The sequence below is a fragment of the Mobula hypostoma genome, chromosome 7, assembly GCF_963921235.1.
Source record: "Mobula hypostoma chromosome 7, sMobHyp1.1, whole genome shotgun sequence".
NCBI classification, from domain to species: Eukaryota; Metazoa; Chordata; class Chondrichthyes; order Myliobatiformes; family Myliobatidae; genus Mobula; species Mobula hypostoma.
The window spans coordinates 34,204,158-34,223,265 of NC_086103.1; the positions used below are offsets into that span (position 1 = coordinate 34,204,158).

General features: G+C 40.6%; 1 protein-coding gene across 1 annotated transcript in view; it reads left to right on the forward strand.

Annotated features, from left to right (window-relative positions):
• The window catches only part of LOC134349226 (PDZ and LIM domain protein 4-like), a 109,718-nt gene that overhangs the window by 54,397 nt on the left and 36,213 nt on the right, over positions 1-19,108 (forward strand). The window contains exon 3 of the mRNA XM_063053237.1: positions 10,892-10,976. Within this exon, the coding sequence (XP_062909307.1) occupies positions 10,892-10,976 (85 nt within the window). The remainder of the gene's footprint in view (positions 1-10,891; positions 10,977-19,108) is intronic.

Genomic DNA, 19,108 nt, shown 5'->3' on the forward strand with positions numbered 1-19,108 from the left:
TAGGGGCTCCACTCCGGATTTGTGTAGGGTTTACTCCTTAGCCTTCTCTTCTTCTGAAGATACCCACAAAGCAGTGGGATCCGTAACCCTGGACAGGGGCCCATACCGGGTACTGTCAGCCAGAGCCAGCTGAGCCCAGGACTCAGGTGAGGCAGGGTCGTCACGCCCTGCAGTATTGACATACGGAGCCACTACCTACTACCCACAGTACAAAATACGGGATTGAAATTGGTGTATTACCATTAGATGTACAGAGGTGGTGAAAACTTGTCTTGCTTACCGCTTTTACTGATCAATTCATTACACAGTGCACTGAGGCAGTACAAGGTAGAAATTATAGATGGATGATCAAGTCCCAACAGAATCACTTTTATTGTCAATGTCTTACATGAAGAGAGATTGATTTTGTTGCAGGAGCAGTACAACACAAATTCACAAAAACTGCAAGTTACAAAATACAAAAAGAGTGTTCATGGACAGGCCAGAAATCTGATGGAGGGGGAGAAGTTGTTTCTAAGTAAGTGGTTCTTCAGTCTCCTGTAACACCGCCCTGAAAGTAGTAATGAGAAGCGGGCATGCCACAGATGGTGAGACCCCTTAAAAATCGATGCTGCCATCTTGAGGTGCTGCCTCTTAAAGATGTCCTTGATAGTGGAACTAAAACAGAAGATCCTCTTGATCAGGAAGCTGAGGTGTGCTAAAGATGTACGAGGTTCAGAATGGCTGTAATTTTAGTGACCCTAAACATCTGATAGGTCAGTGGTGTGGGCCACTTCCATCTGGTCTAGATCAATTGTCAAGTTAGAACCCTAAACAGGCCTATAACGTTCATCTTGAAATAAATTCTACAATTCAGATCTTGTGCTTTCTATAGAGAATATTTCACATTGCCTTATGAAATTGATTTTTGCCCATTTCTATATCCCATTCCATCACTAAATTTTGTGTATCCTTTTATCTCAAAACCCAATACTTTCCCTCTGACACGTTTTTATATGAATAGTTACATCTTTCTTAATATTTTTATAACATTTTTGGTGGGAGAATTGTACTTCTGGTAAAATGACTAAGATTGGATAAAGATCTACTTTTTAGCTTTAGAGATAGTGTGGAACAGGGCCTTCCAGCCCTGCGAGCCATATCGTCCAGCAACACAATGATTTTTGACCCCAGCCTAATCACAGGACAATTTGCAATAACCAATTAACTACTAACCAGTCTGCCTTTGGACTGTGGAAGGAAACCGGAACAACCAGAGGAAACCCGTACGCTGATGGGAAGGAATGTACAAACTTGTTTACAGAGGATGCAGAACTTGAACTCTGAATTCCGAAGCCCTGAGCTGTAATCTTGCACAAACTGCTACACTACTGTGATGTCCCTGGAAGCAAGGTGGACATCTGAAAGAAACTTGTATTTTATGGTTTTGTAATTGAAATTATTTTGTTATTTTGAATAAACAACCACTTTTCTTGTCTCTGTTCCTTCTCCAAAATATACCTTCTGGAGGTTTAAATTCTTGTTCTTCCTGGTGTTTGTCATTTATAGTTGTAAATTAACCTATATTCAGTCATTAAGTAGTAATTGGGGAACTGGTATGGAAGCCCTTAAATGGAAAAGTAGTGGATACAGTCCAGGTCATCATTGGTTAAGCCCTCCTTACCACTGAGCAATTGTACATTGAGTGCTGTAGCAGGAAAGCAGCATCCATCAAGGACCCACCACCTTGGCCATGCTCTCTTCTCGCTGCTGCCTGCAGGAAGAAAGAACAGGAGCCTCAGGACACACACAACAAGGTTCAGGAACAGTTATTAGCCTTCAGCTATCAGGCTGTCAAACCAATGGGTATAGCTTCACTCGCCCCATCACTGAACTGTTCCCACAACTAATGGACTCACTTTCAAGGACTCTTCATTTCATGTTTTCAATAGTTATTGCTTAGGTTTTCTTTTGTATTGCAGAGTCTGTTGTCTTTTTGTACATTGGCTGTTTGTCTGTGCTCTTGGGTGTCATCTTTCATTGATTCTATGATGTTTCTTGGATTTTCTGAGTATGCCCAGAAGAGCCCCAATCTTGGGTTGTATATGGTGACATGTGTGCTTTGATAATAAATTTACTTTGAACATACAAGAACTTCTCGTGCCCATTTCTCAGTTGGCAGTTAAAGACCCATTGCAGATAGAACACAGAAATGACCCCATTTGCACACTGAGGTCAGTGCTGACTATAAAGGAAACATTTTTGCTATCTTTTCCTTTACTTTCTATCAACTTCTTTGCAAACTTTTTTTTCCCACCCTCTCCTATTCTTGTCTTTAGTAGACTTCTGTACTCACCTATGCCAAACAATTTAGTGGTCAATATCCTATCAACCTGCACATTCCGATGTGGGAGGAATCTAGAAGCCCTGGAGGAAAACGCAGATAGTCACAAGTAGAATATGCAAACTCTACATGAACAGCACCAGATACCAGAATTGAAGCTGAAGCTGTAAGACAACAGCTCTATAGCTATGCCAGTATGCCAAAATCTGAACTTTCACTTGCTCCATGTCCATTATGCAGATAATTTAAATTGTAATACTAATTCCCATCACATTAACTCCTCTGTAATGCTGCGTAGGTGACTTTGGTTTATTGCTCACTTTAAAGCAATAGTAAAGCAAAATTGAACTTTTGCCATTTTTATATTTCTGTTAATATACCGTAGTTATTTGAACAGCCAGTTTTGCCTTGGCTTCAGCGTATATTTACTCAATAAATGTGAACACTGTTCAAACAGTACCAAACCTATCTGGTTAAATAGAGATTGAACATTTCTTGTGAAAGTCATTTAAAACAAGGGTGAGTCACTTTGCAAACTCTCCTAGCCTTTTGAAGGTGCCGTGAAACACTGATAGTGTTTGGTAGAATCTGTACTGAGGGAGAGAATTACAGGTGTGCAGTTAGTGGCCACTATATTAGGTACAGCTGGACACCCGTTTGTTAATATAAGTATCTACTCAACCAATTGTCTGGCAGAAACTCGATGTACAAAAACATCCAGCAATGTTCAAGATTCAGGTGTCAAGACCAGACATCAGAATGGGGAAGAAATGTGATCTAAGTGACTTTGACCATGGAATGATTGTTGGTGTCAGATAGTGTTTGAGTATCTCAAACTATTGATGATCTGGGATTGTCATGCCCGACCATCTCTTAGAGTTTGGAGAGGGTGGTTTGAAAAACAAAAGAAATATCTAATGAATGGAAGTTTTGTGGATGAAAATACACTTTTAATGAGTGAGGTTAGAGGAGAATGGCCAGACTAGTTCAAGCTGCCAGGAAGAAGACAGTAACTTGAGCAACCATGGGTTACAACAATGGTGTGCAGTAGAGTACTTCTGAATGCACAAAATGGCAAACAAAACGAATGGGCTGCAGAAGAAGACCACAAACTTACACTGAGTGGCCCCTTTATGAGGCTCTGGGTGTACCTAATAAAGTGGCCACCATTCAAAGTTCAAAGTCAATTTAATATCACAGTGCATATGTCACTATATACAACCCCAACATTCATTTTCTTATGGACATACTCAGCAAATCTATAGTATTTGTAACTATAACACGATCAATGTAAGATCCACCAGTGTGCAGAAGATAACAAACCGTGCAAATATAAATAGGTAGCAATAAATAACGAGAACATGAGATAGAGTCCTTGGAGTGAGGTCATTGGTTGAAGGAAGATTTCATTGATGGGGCAAGTGAGTGTAGTTACCTCCTTCTATTCACGAGCCTGATGGTTGAGGGTTAGTAACTGTTCTCGAACCTAGTGGTGTGAGATTTGAGGCTCTTCAATTTGCTGTCTGATGGCAGCAGTAAGAAGACAGGATGACCTGAGTGGTGGGGATCTCGAATAAAGAGCAAATGAAATAGCATCTGCTGTTGACCTGTTGTGATGGTAGGCAAATTGAATCGATCAAAATCGCTTCTTAGGTAGGACTTAATGTGTTTCATCACCAACCTATCAAAGCACTTCATCACCATGGACATCTGTGCTGTTGGACAATAATCATTAAGGCATATACCGCGATTTTCTTGGGTACCAGTATAATTGAAGTATGCTTGAAGTAGGTGGGTACCTCAGTCTGTGGAAGGGAGAAGTCAATATCAGTGAGCAGTCTAGCCAGTTGCTTAGCACAAAGCATGCCTTCTTGGACAAGGTACTATAGATTGCAGTTGCCTGGAAAAAATGCATCACATAAGACATTGTACTTGGAGATGTGAGACATGTTGAAGAGATAATTGTATTATGGCATGCAAAATGGCAATGCAAGCAGAAGATAAGAAAGTTGAGTGTCTCTTGGACTCTTGCATCAGACCAAACAGGACAAAGGCTGGAATTTGAATACTGATTGTTCCAAAGCCATTTGCATCTTTGAGGGTAGGGAAAAGGCTACAGAACTGCCTATTCAAGCAATACACACGGAATGCTGGAAGAACTCAGCAGGCTTGGCAGCATCTATGGAAAAGAATACAGTTGACATTTCTGGGCAAGACCTTTCAGCAGGACTGGAGAAAAAAAATGAGAAGAGTTAAAAGTTGGGGGGGGAGGGGAAGGAGGGGTGAAGCAAAGAGTTGGGAAGCTGATTGGTGAAAGAGATACAGGGTTGGAGAAGGGGAAATCTAACAGAGGACAGAAGGCCCTGAAAGGAAGGAAGGAGGGGAGGAGCACCAGAGATGGGCAGGCCAAGGAGATGATGTGAGAGAGGGAAAAGGGGATGGGGAATGGTTAAGGGGAGGCATTACTGGAATTTTGAGAAATCTCTGTTCATGCCATCAAGTTGGAGGCTACCTAGACAGAATATAAGGTGGTGGTCCTCCAACCTGAGTGTGACCTCATCGCGACAGTTGTGGAAGCCATGGATAGACATACTGGAGTGGAAAGTGGAATTAAAATGTATGGCCACTGGAAGATCCTGCTTTTTCTGGTGGGTGCTCGGCAAAGTAGCCTCCCAATCTAGGTTGGGTCTTACCAGGAGCACCGGATACAGTAGATGGACCCCAATGCTCACAGGTGAATTGTCACCTCTCCTGAAAGGACTGTTTAGGGCCCTGATTGGTAGTAAGGGAGGTGGTGTAGGGGGCAGGTGTAGTACTTGTTCCACTTGCAAGGACAAGTGCCAGGAGGGAGATCAGTGGGGAAGGACGTATGAACAAGGGAGTCATGTAGGGAGTGATCCCTGTGGAAAGGGGGGGGGGGTAGGGAAAGATGTGCGATCTGCTCGGTGGTGGGATTCTCTTGGAGGACTGGTGATTCCATTGATTTTTTTTTCTCACCCCTCCCTCCAGACTTGCTCAGTACACCTTGTACCATTTGAAAAGAACAATTCTTTTGATGGTCACAAAAGCTGCAATGATATCGATTCCTTATCTATCACACCCGCCTTTCTCAAATACTCTCCATTCGTTAAGTACAAAGTATTATTAACAAAATTTATCTAATCTCTCCTTGTGCAGCAAACAATCCATTGGGATTTCAGTCTGTATTCTGAGGGGTGGGGTTGAGGATGGAAGCAACAGACTTATTTTAAATTATTGTCAGTTTTAGACGAGATTATGACACTTTGTGTTAAACTCAGCAAGAAATTCAAAATAATTTAAGCTAGTGTTTTCAAACTGGGCACAAGTTTATTTTACTCGGGATTGTACTGTGCATTATATAAATCAAGTCCTGGCATTGCTAGTGGTCACATTATTGACCTTTGACCTATTTATTGACACTTATTAACCATGTAACTGATTCCATGTCTTTGCTCTGTGTCATTGATATAGAGGGAGCTGTGTGGAATGCAGTTTTGTTAAATTGTTCCTAATTTATGGTACAGGTTTCGCCCGCCATCCGACGGTAGAGCATTCCTATGAAACGGTTCGTAAACCGGAATGTCGTAAAGTGAAGAAGCAATTACCATGTAATTATATGGGAAAAATTTGTGAGTGTTCGCAGACCCAAAAAAATAACGTACCAAATCATGCCAAATAACACATAAAACCTAAAATAACAGTAACATATAGTAAAAGCAGGAGTGATATGATAAGTACACAGCCTATATAAAGTAGAAATACTTTTCTACAATCATTGCCGCACTGTTCTCCATAGCGAAAATCTCATGCATGTGCTCTCGGCAGAAGCGCTCTCTCCAGTAACATTTAAGCTATGAAGCTGCCAAATCATACCAAATAACACATAAAAATACACAGCCTATATAAAGTAGAAATGTAAGTACAATGTAGTATCACTTACCGGAATCGGGAAGACAGCGACAAGCACACTGATGATGGTGTGTTAGGCCGAGTCGTCGGAGGTTGGGGTGGTGCAGTGGTCCCCACCTTCCGGGCCGCCGACTGATACCTATCCACGAAGCATGCAGGGGTGCACTGGTAGCCGGGACATACCCAGCACATCTTTAAGAAAAAAGCTGAAATAAACAAGCTATTTAATAGGTAACACGCATAAAAGTTGCTGGTGATCACAGCAGGCCAGGCAGCATCTATAGGAAGAAGTAAAGTCGACGTTTCGGTCCGACACCCTTCGTCAGGACTAGAAACCGAAACGTCGACTGTACCTGTTCCTATAGATGCCGCCTGGCCTGCTGCGTTCACCAGCAACTTTTATGTGTGTTGCTTGAAATTCCAGCATCTGCAGATTTCCTCGTGTTTGTGTTCATCAATTAGGTGCTGCCCGGCACGTAATCAATTAGCTTGTTTATTTTGGCTTTTTTTTTAAAGATGTGCTGGGTGCGTCCCGGCTACTGCTACGTTCTCCACAGCAATGTGTCGGTCCATGGCCCGGGGGTTGGGGTGGTGGGATACCAGGGTGTCATCTCATCGTCGTCTGTTTCCATCAGGGCAGCCAGGTCATCTTCTTCTATCTCTGCCTGCCTCGATGTCGAAGGTCGAGGTTCGTCATCTGCTGTGGCTGATGTGGGAGGCTTAAAAAACGACCGTATGCTTGACTGCTTAGCCTCGCGCATTTTTCTATCATACAGTTCTTTGTAAGCACTCAAACCATCTTGCAAATATGCCCTAAACCTACATACCCTTTCAAAATTAAAGTCATACTTTTCTGCAATCATTGCTGCGAAAATCTCATGCAGTTGCTTCACGTTCAGTTCCTGGATGACTTCACTTTCGGTCTGTTTGCTACTGCATTCGGTTTCAATTGTTGTCCTTTCCTCTTCCAATTGCATCAGCTCTTCATCTATCAGTTCTTGGTCATGGGTTGCCAAAACCTCTTCAACATCATCTTCATCAATTTCCACAAGCCAAACTCACTTTGTCCTTACTTGGTTCATCATGATCGAAAAGCATAATTATGTCTAGTTTTATGCTAAGTGTAACACCCTTATGAGCTCTTTTAGGCTTTTCCAATACCTTAGAACTCATATTGCTAACAGCTGCTCACAGGCACGTGTTTAAGCAATGCCGGCTAGAATGCAGTTCCAGGGGAGGAGCTTGGCTGCTCGAGGTGTGCGCTGCTTTTTTCACGCGCTGCCTTTTTTCGTAACAGTGAAAACACCTTCTGTTAGTGAAAACAGGTAACTAATGTAAGTCTTTCATAACAGCAAGGTTTCGTAAAGCGAACGTTCGAAAAGCGGGGGACACCTGTACTAGCATTAATTTCAAAAGGACAAGAATATAAAAGCAGGGATGTAATGTTCAGACATCATAAAACACTAGTAAAGCCTCACTTGGAGTATTATGAGCAGTTTTGGCCCCTTGTCTAAGAAAAGATGTGCTGGAACTGGAGAAGGTTCAAAGGAGTTTCACACAATGATTCCAGGATTGAACATCTTATCATATGAAAAGCATTTGACGGCTCTGGTCCTGTATTCACTGGAATTCAGAAGAATGAGGGGTGACCTCATTGAAACCTATTGAATGGTGAAAGGCCTTGATTGAGTGGATGTGGAGAGGATGTTTCCTATGGTGGGAGAGTTTGAGACCAGAGGACACAGCCTCAGAATAGAGGGGCATCCTTTTAGAACGGAGATGAGGAATTTCTTTAGCCAGAGGATGGTGAATCTATGGAATTCCTTGCCATGGGCAGCTATGGTCTTTATGTATATTTAAGGCAGAAGTTGGTAGATTCCTGATTGGTCAGGACATGAAGGGATGCAGGGTGAAGGTAGGAGATTAGAGCTGAGAGGAAAATGGATCAGCTGTGATGAAGTAGCTGACTCGGTGGGCCAAATGGCCTAATTCTGCTTGTATATCTTATGGCCTATTATTAATCCTGCATTAATAGATATTGACTACCTCATATAAACCAGTGCATGCCTGTGGAGTACAGTGTATCAATGGTTTGTGTTCAATATATAACAATAAACCTAACACTGAAATTTCTTCCATTGTATTTTACAATCCTGACATTGCAGTAAATTTGAAATAACAATATAACTTTCTCTTAGTTATTTGATTCATATAACTTCTGATTTTCTTTGTTAACCTGTGGTTTAATAGAAATATTGGTATTTTTATGAATTTAACTGTGGAGCTGAGCCTGCTCGGTGTATTTTGGAACGTTGGTGGGTGTTACATAATTTAGTTATGAATCTTAAATGAATAGAAATCTTGAAGGTAATAAACAACTTTACAAATTCCTATTGTGCTTCTTTTCTGGCAGGAAGAGTACTATATCCAGAGCGTGAATATTTAAACTGATTTTCCATGTTGGTGTGAAAGTGAAAAGTTAATAGCCTTATTGTAAAAAGAAACTTGGGAGTGGAAACTTCTGATTTTTCCATAGCTATGTGTCTCTCACTTGCTAAAAAACTGGAAAGGACACAGCTAACATCAGGTTTTTGGAGGAAATGGCAGATTCACTGGAATGAAGGTTTTGTATTGTACAGGCAACTGTTTGGAACACAACCAATGGTGGGATGGGCGACTTATGTTGTGATCTCATGTGCTAACCTGTTAACAAGCAGATATTTGATGACAGATGCCATGTTTGTCTCCAACTTTAACTTCACTGCTGTAGAGAGATGAGCTACAGTAGATTGTTTGCTTTCTGAATTGCATTCTTTGTTTAGATAGGCACCTTGGTCGTCGTGGATGAGTTGGATTGAAAGACCTGTTTCAATGCTGTACTACCCTGTCCTTTTGTATTTGCCACCACTCTTCCACCCACCTTTTACACAACTAGTAAAGAATTTGAGCCTCATACTGGCTTCATTACTTCTACGTCAAAAACAGTCACACTTGAAATGTTAAATCCATTCCAGTCTATCGGTATATGGTCTTTTGAAAGCAATGGATTGAGACCAATCCTAGTTTTATCTCTTTGTATAATATATGAAAAATCTTTTGTGACCTTACAATTAAAAACTCTAGCATCTCAGGTAAGTTTTTCTGATGGTAAATGTATAACTCAAAATGTTTTTAAAAGTGTTTTTAGATAAGCAATCTAATCTTTTTTTTTCAAAACTCATGAAGAGATCTTGTCCTGTTTCTTATCCATATAATTCAATTTTTAGTGTTCAACAGACACAAACTTTATCCACAGTAAAATTAAACAAAAAATTGGTAGCACTGGCATTTTGTGATCCAATGTGAGACTTACCAGTATATTAGATATTAGTTTATTTTTATTTCTTATTTCTAGCAATGATTTTTCCATATTTTTCTCCCTTGTTTTCCAACTTCTGGATCTTCCGTAGCCCATGTCCTTTAGTTCTTGATTTCTTTATATAAAAAAAAGCAATTTGGCAAATCTCTATTATATCACCCTTCATTCTCCGATGCCCCAGTGAAAAACTCTGTTCAAACTCTCTGTAACTTAAACCCTGGCTATAACTTTGTAAATCTCCTCTTGCACTCCTTCCAGCTTAATGACGTCTTTCCAAAAGCACAGTGACCAACATTGAACACTGTATCAAATGTGGCTTTAATGTCTTGTTCAGGTGCAATACCCTGACTGAAGGCTAACATGCTGAACACAATTGGCATACTGCCTACCATTCACTTTCAGGGAACCATGTATTTGTACTCCCAGGTCTGTTCTACACTTCTCACAGGATCCTATCAATTACTATGAAAGTGTCCTTGTACTTGTTTGAATTGAACTCCATTGGGACCACTTCCCCAGCTGATTGCAGATTCCCATGTAATTCCTGATGGCCATCTTTGTTGCATAAGACCCCACCTATTTAAGTGTCATTGGTAAATCTGCAAACTGTTCCTTGTACATTCTCATCATAATTGACTGTAGATGACAAATAGCAATGGCCCAGTACCAGTCTCTGGGAGGCAACACTAAACACAAGTCTTCAGTCCAAAAAGCAATCTTCATGTCCTTCTAAGAGCTGGGAGCAAAATTTCTTGGAGGCTAAGGATAATGGACAGGGGTGGGGGTCTGGGAATGGAGGAAGAAAGATAGTGTTACACTTTTGAGATGTGATTGGATATATTTAGCTTGGATGTGAACAGGACTCTGCAGCAGATAATGATTGCACTGGGAAAAGTATAGAACATAAATTCCTTTATGACCTGTGTTGCTGATCTAATATTATTTCTTGGGTTCTACGGTCACAACACAGTTGTGTAGTTGAATGTTTTCCTACTTGGTCATCTTTGTTTCTTTAAACAAGTATCTAATTAATGGTGAGGGACAAGTAGAAAAGTATTCCATATTCACTGTAAATGAACCGTATTTCACTTAAAAATATGGTTGGCTGTAAGTGTCTTCCTATATCTTATTATTTTAACCCAGTTTTAAGAAATCCAGATAATTCTGGAACAATTAACACTCACTTTGTGTATAATTCATTTTGAGCATTTGCTTGCTTTATTTGTAGCAACATTCCTTAGACAGTGTATCCCTCAAGATTGATTTCTGCTTTATTCCAGGCATGAAAACAAACCCTGGTCCCCAAATGGTTTTGAAGATGTAAATGCTCAATCTTTCAAAAGCAATTTCCAAGCACCTCCACAGGTAGGCATTAAAATAATGTACGTTCATAACGATTTCAGTTGTATTCCTCCTGTAGAGTACTTTGAACATAGTCGTATTACAGAAAACAGTTTGAAGCAAAATCTGGGAACTGTTTGAGGGCGCTACCACTCTGTATTACTTTGGCGTTACCACAGAATGCATGTTTGCAATAATAAAATAATTCTCATCTTAAGGTCACTTAACTATCCTCGGAAATTTTGTTTTGGAAAGGGGGAAGAAGAGCAAAATGAGAATTATCACAATACAATCCTAAAACAAGAAGCGAGGATTTTTAATAATTTATGAAGTGATTTCTTTTTTTTTTCCAAATTGGATTTGTTTCTGATTGCCTTTCTGAAAATGAGAGAACTATTAACTGATTATCAGCAGATATTTTGCATTTGTTATATTTATTTTTGCTACAATAAGAACTTCTTCCTAAGCATTCTTCCAAAATATGGAAGAATGTTGAGTTCCGTGGCATTACAAAATAACTCTCATTGAAGAAGAGTTTGCAAATAGCATACATCACCCCCTCCACCAAAAAAAAGTTACCTCTAGCACTCTATGTGGAATAAAGAAATGCAGAGTGCTTATAATCTTCAAAAATCAAGTTATGCATTGAAACTGCATTGACATTTGTGTGTTTGTTTTTGATCAATCGCTTTCATATTTAGAAGAGACATCCTTTATCCATGGTTGGTTCATAATGGGTGTAAACTTGGAAATCTGCCCTCTTCTGCAAGTTGAATAACTTTAACACATTGTGTTACAAATGCAGTGGGAACAGAAGGGTTTTAAAAGCAAATTTGGATAGGATCTTAAGGGCAAATAATTTGCAAGACTCTGCACAAATGGTAAGTGAATGAATGTGATCTGCAAAAAAGCTGGCAGTGGCTTAATGGGTGGACTGGCTTTCTGCTGTTCCATAACAATTGTAGAACTAGTTTAATACAATTGATACCAGATACCCTTGAACTTGCAACTCGAGTTCCATTTTATTGAAGACTAAGGGCTAGATTGTGCTGAACATTGTCTTGTGTCCAGAATGACTGCTCAATGTCTTAGCATTACAGTACTTTAAGAGCCTCTTAGATAGGTACATGGAGCTTAGAAAAGTGGAAGGCTATGTGCTAGGGAAATTCTAGGCAGTCTCTAGAGTAGGTTACATGGTCAGCACAACATTGTGGGCCAAAGGGCCTGTAATGTGCTGTAGATTTCTATGTTCTATGTAAAAGTTTGTAAGGTGAAGGTCTGTAGAGATGTTCTGCATCAGTTTTGTATCATGTAATTTTGTTCTATTTAAGTGGTTTGAGTTGTGTGTGGCAAGGACAGTGTGAATTAAATCTTGAATGTTGATGCACGTGTAATTAAAGATTCCTTGACTGCCATGAGACTCACCACAACTACATGGTAAGCCATCAGGTGATGCTTGTGATGTACTTTTCTTGGCCTTTGATTCTTGACCATAACTCATGATGAGAAATAAAATGAAAATGTTATGGTGGCAGAGGGTACGTGAAAATGGTACATGTGAGGTGACTGGACACAGTGAAAGGAAGCTATGAAGTAATCTCTCCTACAAAGCAACAACAAGCTGAAAGGGTGGATCTATCAAGGCAGTGAAATTGAAATAAAACAGAAGCAAACTAATTGGAAGCTGGAGGAAAGATCATTCCAGAGAAAAAGTGATATTAACAGGTTTTGTTTTGAGCCGTGAGAAAGGTAGGCTTTAATGTTCAACCTATGTAAGTTGATCAAAAACAGATCCTTGATATTAGGTTTAATGATAATGCTGGAATAGCTCTCAAACAGAGGTTCCCAACCTGGGGTTTCTTGGACCTCTTAATGGTATTGGTCCATGGCATAAAAAAGGTTGGGAAACTTTGTGCCAAAGGAAGTATTGCTGCAATTTTACAAAGGCTGATATACTGGATGGAATACAGTAGTAAGCTTACTAAGACTGAAGAGCTAAGAAGTCAAAGAAAGAGATAATTTAGTTGCCATTTTTACTTTTGCCTCACTTACTGACCTTTCAGACTTCTGTACGGTTTCAGTAATGTAATCTTCTTTCCACCATATAGTTTAAACTACCAGGCTCAACCCCGAAATTTAACAATTCCATATCAACCACTTCCTCTATTTTTCATCCAAATCGTCAACTGTTGGGATGTTTTGTTCCCATTTCAAATATATTTAATTCCATTTTGCTCCCTCTTAATTATCACATTGCTGTTCCCTTGCATTTTGCACGATCATGGCATTGTAACCTAATTTTTCCTTCTGCCATCCCCATTACAGAGCACTTCTCTGTTTTTTTGATATATTAAAGCCAGTTTTGATAAGGTCTGCCATAAAGTGTTAGACTCCCCAATGCAACTCCCAAAATGGGTTCTTGTGGAGTTCAAGAAAAGATTCTCTTGAAAACCATAAAGTCTTAAGAAATACGAACTTGCATTGGCTATCTCGTCCCTTGAGCCTGCTCTGCCAAATAATAAGACTAGAATTATCCAGCTTTCCTCGGGCATATTTTCCAACCCTGTCTCTTTAACCCTTGGTTCCCTTACCAATTATAAATCTATCTTAGCTTTTACTATCATATATTAAAATATTCCACTTCCATGGCTTTCTACCATAGTCCTGTTTCCCACTTTTTTTCACTAAAAAAAACCTCTACTCAAATGGAGGAGTTGCCTTTCACCATTTTAGTTATTTCACCTCTTTAAAATAGAACTGTCCCACTACCTTTCGTTCTTGCCTTTCCTAAAAGTCAAGTGTCCCTGAATATTAAATTCCCAACTTCAGTCTGTTTATAACTGTTTCCATTATAGAGACCAGATAATTTCCATATTAGCAGCTAGATCATATCGGTAATCTGTGCTGCTTATCCATTGATTTTTGTTTAAAATACAACATGGACTTGAGAGAGACTTCTAGCTTATTGCATTGACACCATTTATTCCTTCTATTGTGGTTCAGTTTGCTACCTACCTTTTTGGTTTCTGATTCGCTGCCTTTAATTTCTAAACTTATTCAACCCCCTCCCCCCCGCCCCCAGCTCATACTAGTTTAAACCATCTCTCATCTCTTTACCAATACCATCATGAAGGATCTCATCCACCCTGCTCATGGACGGTTTGTCCTATTCTCATTTGGAAGGAGGCTATGTAGCATCTACCCCAGGACCACCAGCATCAAACCGTCAATTTCCCTAGACAGCAAGGCTGAACAATACTCCACCAACTTGCCCACCCTCCTCCCTCCTCCCTATCACCTCTACTTTATCACTTCCCGTCAGTCACCTTATGTACAGACATTCCTGTGCCTTGCATCACTTTATAAACAGTCTGTCTATGTATATAAGCTACCTTGTATTTTTAGCTATAAAGTTGGATCCCAAGATTTCTTTGCTCAGTAACATAAAGGACCTTGCCCTTAACAGTGTACTGTCTCCTTCCATTTGCCCTGCTAAGGAGCAACACCTCATTTATCTGGGTTAAACTCTGCCTGCCATTTCTCTGCCCATATCTGCAATTGATCTATATTTTGTTGTATTCTTTGCCAGTCATCTACACCATCCACAACTTCACCAATGTTGGTATCATCCACAAGTTTACTAACCTACTATCTACACTTTCATCCAGATCAATTATATACAGTACATCACAAACAGTAGAGGTCCCAGCACTGATTGTGGCAGAACTCCCCTAATTACAGACCTCCAGCTTGTAAAAGTCCCTTCGACCACTACCTTCTGTCTTCTTTGTGCAAGGCAGTTCTGAATCCAAACAGCCAACTTGCTGTGGAACTTATACATCTTAATCATCTGGATTAGCCTCCCATGAGGGATTTTGCCAAACGCCATACTAAAATCCATGTCGACAATGTCCACTGCCCTACCCTCATCAATCTCTCTCTCTCATTAGTTTGCCAAGTTGGTAAGGCATGACCTGCCCACACACAGCCATGCTAGGTCTCCCTAATTAGGCCACGATTTTGCAAATGTTCATATGTCCTATCCTTAAGATTTTTTTCCAGTAATTTCCCTTCAACTGATGTGAGACTCCCCAGTCTATAGTTCCCAGGATTTTCCCTTGTTCCCTTCTTAAATAAAGGTATATTAGCCACTCACCAGTCCTCTGCAACTTCACCTGTGGCTGGAGAAGACACAAAGGTACTGGTCAAGGACCCAGCAACCTCATCTCTTACCTTCTTCAATAACCTGGGGTAAATCCCACCAAGCCCTGGGGACTTATCCATCTTATTACTCATGAGGAGGCCCAACACTTCCTCCTCCTTGACTCCACCCCCAACCCCCCCACCATCAGATTTCTGAAGGCACAATGAGGGAAGATGATGTTGCCAGGGAACAACGCTACCAAGGGTGTCATCCTCTAGATGGGACACACGACCTTCACTTTTCATGTTGTCTTTTTCTTTCTTTCAAAATTAGTTCTGCTACTGTTGGGACCCGTGATCTGCACTTTTGTAGTGTTTTCAGTCCAACTGAGCGATCTGGTGCTTTGCTGTCTCAGAGTGAGGCATGTGGTCTCAAGTCCAAGAAGCCTGGATACGGGACACTAGCCCGTGATCAATTCTATTCCTCGCTGACCACAGCATGGAAGAAGACTGAAATCATTGAGGCGAGAGCAGAGTGTGAGCAGGTGTTTAGTGGCATCTATCAGCGTCTCGCTGGCTGCTGCCAGAGGAAGGTGGCTGCATGTGAAGGTCTCGCTCTCCCTCTCGCTGGATGGTGCAGCAGTGCTGCGACTTGGGCAAGGTTTAATTTACACAGTTATGGATTGGACTCTTTAGTTCAAGTTATGATGTGTTTCTGGTTGAACAATATCTCAGAATTATTGTAGAAAGTCCAGGTGGTTCTTTGCAAATTTAGAACATGCAGCAATGTATTTTTTTCTGGAGCTCAGTAGTTTCCTCTGTGGTGTCTTTCCATGAACACCCATCTTGTTCAGTGGACCCATGAACAGAGACTTTACCAAGTTCTAGAAATTTCTGCAATTCATTTGCTGATGCTCTTGGGGTTCTTTTTCACCTCCTTCAGGATTGCACATTGTGCTCTTAGTGTGATCTTTGCAGGACACTACTCCTAGGGAGAGTAGCAACAGCACTCTGTTTACTCCATTTGTAGACAATTTCTCTTACTGTGGACTGATGAACAGTCAGGTCTTTAGAAATGCTTTTGCAGCCTTTTCCAGCTTCATGCATCTCTACAATTTTTCTGAGGCCCTCTGAAAGATGCAAACATGCCTATCTTGAGAAGAGCAGCCTCCGTCAGTGACCTGACCTTGTGTGTCTTTTTTCATATAGGGCAGGGCTCCTCTCAACCCACACCTCCAATCTCATCTCATTGATTGGCACACCTGACTCCAAATAGCTTTTGTAGAAGGCATTAGCCCAGAGGTTCACATACTTTTTCGAACAAATACATGTAATATTGGATCATTTTTCTCAATAAACAAATGGACAAGTAAAATTTTTTGTTATTTATTTAATTGTGTTTTCTTTATTTAGTTTTAGGACTTGCGTGAAGACCTGATCACATTTTGAATCATGCTCATGCAGAAATAGAGAACATTCTACAGGGTTCACAAACATTCTAGCACCACTTGTAGGCTTAACACTTATTTAGAGTTAGTTATTAAAATATATAATCTCTGCTATTTACAGAGTAAGTAGCCTTGCCTCTGGAATAATCTCGAAGTTTAAAATCCATAACACTGACATAATGAGAATTTTTCGAACTCTGTAATGACAAATGACATTGAGGAAGTACTTAACAGAAAATCAAACTCTTCCCAGCTGCTGTTTTAGCAGAGAAGATGCGTAATAAATTCCATTGTGCAAGCAAATGTCTAATACTTAGGTACAGAACAAGCTCCAACACAAGAATGGTTTACAGATTTATTTTGATTTTCCCAAGTGTGCTCTGCCAAACAGAAACCAGCAGCCAGAATGTTGTAACCAAGCCGCACTTTTTAATACACTGCAACCAAGTGGCAAGTTAATGTTAAGTCGTGTCCCCGCTGCCTGCTTTGAAGGAACAGCTTAAAATAGTTCACTAAAAGGATGGCAAGAGGCATTGCTTTGATTTGGATATTGCGTAGTTTACTTTCAAATCTTTCCCATTTTATTCCCCTCAGCCAGCACTCCACACCCACCCAAATTCTTGCCACTATTTTGAAAGGATTCTTTAGAATCACAGCATTTAGACCACAAGACATAGGAGCACAATCAGGCCATTCAGCCCATCGACTGTGCACTGCAATTCCACTGTGGCTGATTTATTATCCTCTTCAACCTTTTCCTTCTGCCAATGAGCCTCCACTTTAAATACACTCAAGTCTAGGCGGCATTATATTGGGGAATAATCTTACCGTGCAAGGCACTTGTTGGAAATCTGACTACAACATTCCTCTGTGCCCCCCCCCCTCACAAAATCATCTCGTCTTGCTGGTAAGTTGTGCACGGATATCAAGTGCAACTTGTGTACTTCTGAATAGGAGATGGAAAATGAAAGGGAGAAGCTTCACAGCCAAAAACACTTTCTAATGCCCCACACAGCTTCCTATATCATTGGAAAGTGCAGAATTAAAACCAAATTGGAGAGTCCCCAAAACAAGCCTACATCCACCCCGCCCCCCCCCCCCCAACTCAGCAGCCTTCCACCAGTCATGACGCAGCCTCTGTGGGAGCACTAAGGAGAATGTTCATAGTAAACAGGGGATTTTTAAAAGCAGAAATTGGAGTAGAGAGAATCTAATTGAAACTGGTATTATAAATCTGTGCAGTCTGCACTAGTGCAGTATGATGAGGAAGTGACCTTGACATCAGGGTAATTCTTCATCATTAACAAATTTAAATGGTACTGCTGCAGAAGTTATTCCTGTTACTGTGCAACTCCAGGTTTCATTGTTGACATTGGCTGCTGTTTACAGGGATTATTTATAGCCAAGTGGGCTGTCCCTTGATTGCTCAGGTTTCCTTCAGTGTCCCAGAGACATGCGACTGAAGTAATCGACCACAACAAGTTGCTCTTGGTGTCAATGGGTGAAGAACGGTCTGGGGAGTTGATGGGCATATGGGAGAGAATAATTGCCAGAAGATGAGGTGGAATTGTATTGGTAAAAGTGTAAGCCATTGTTGACTTGGTTGGTGAGCAGCCTCCCTCTGTCTCAGGATGTAGGAGAAATCAGTATACGCAACATGTAGTTACTAAAGTGCAGACATGGGATTAGAAAGTTACAATTCACATTCTACTTCATTGCCATGCTGTTCAACATGTATGTAATGCTGAAACTGGATCAAAAGTTCACGATTTACAGCCCACTTAATTAGCATCTACTTTTATAAACTATTTTCATGCTGAAATTCGTGAAACTTTAATAATTTTGTGCTGCTCCTGGAAAATTGTTTATTAAAGTTGAATATAACTATCTGTAATTATACACAACTTTGGCAGTAGCTCTGAGTACAGATCAAGGGTTCTGACAACCTGCTGTCCACTGATTATTTGAGACCAGCCTGCTCCCTTTTTTTTTTAAATAAAAAAACAATTAGCTTCCCCTTCATGGCAAGTTGGTGCTATCACAAAATCATTCTAATGGAACATACGACAATGCAGCATTGGACAGGCCATTCAGTCAACAATGTTGTGCCAATCTTAGTGCTAATTTTGATACCAATCAAAATGTCGTCCTCCTCCTGTGTATCATCCATATCCCTCCATTTCCTTCATATTGATATGTCTGTTTAAAAGGCGCGAACTCCATCAAACTGACTGATTCCTCTACTATCCCTGGCACTCATTCCAGATACCTCCCACTCTATTTTTTAAGAAATCTTGCTCCTCTTGTTGCCTTTAAATAACTCACCAATCCTCTCACCCTACCTTAAAAGGCTGTCCTCTGGTGGTTGACATTGCTAACCTGTGGAAAAACATTCCCTATCTATGCCTCTCAATTTTAAAAACCTCTAGGACTCCCCGCAGCATCTGGTGCTCGAAGAAGAATATGCTAGTTTTTCCAACCTTGTAGTTCAGCCATGATGGAATGGCGGAGCTGACTCGATGGGCTGAATGGCCTAATTCTGCTTCTATGTCTTATGCCTACCAA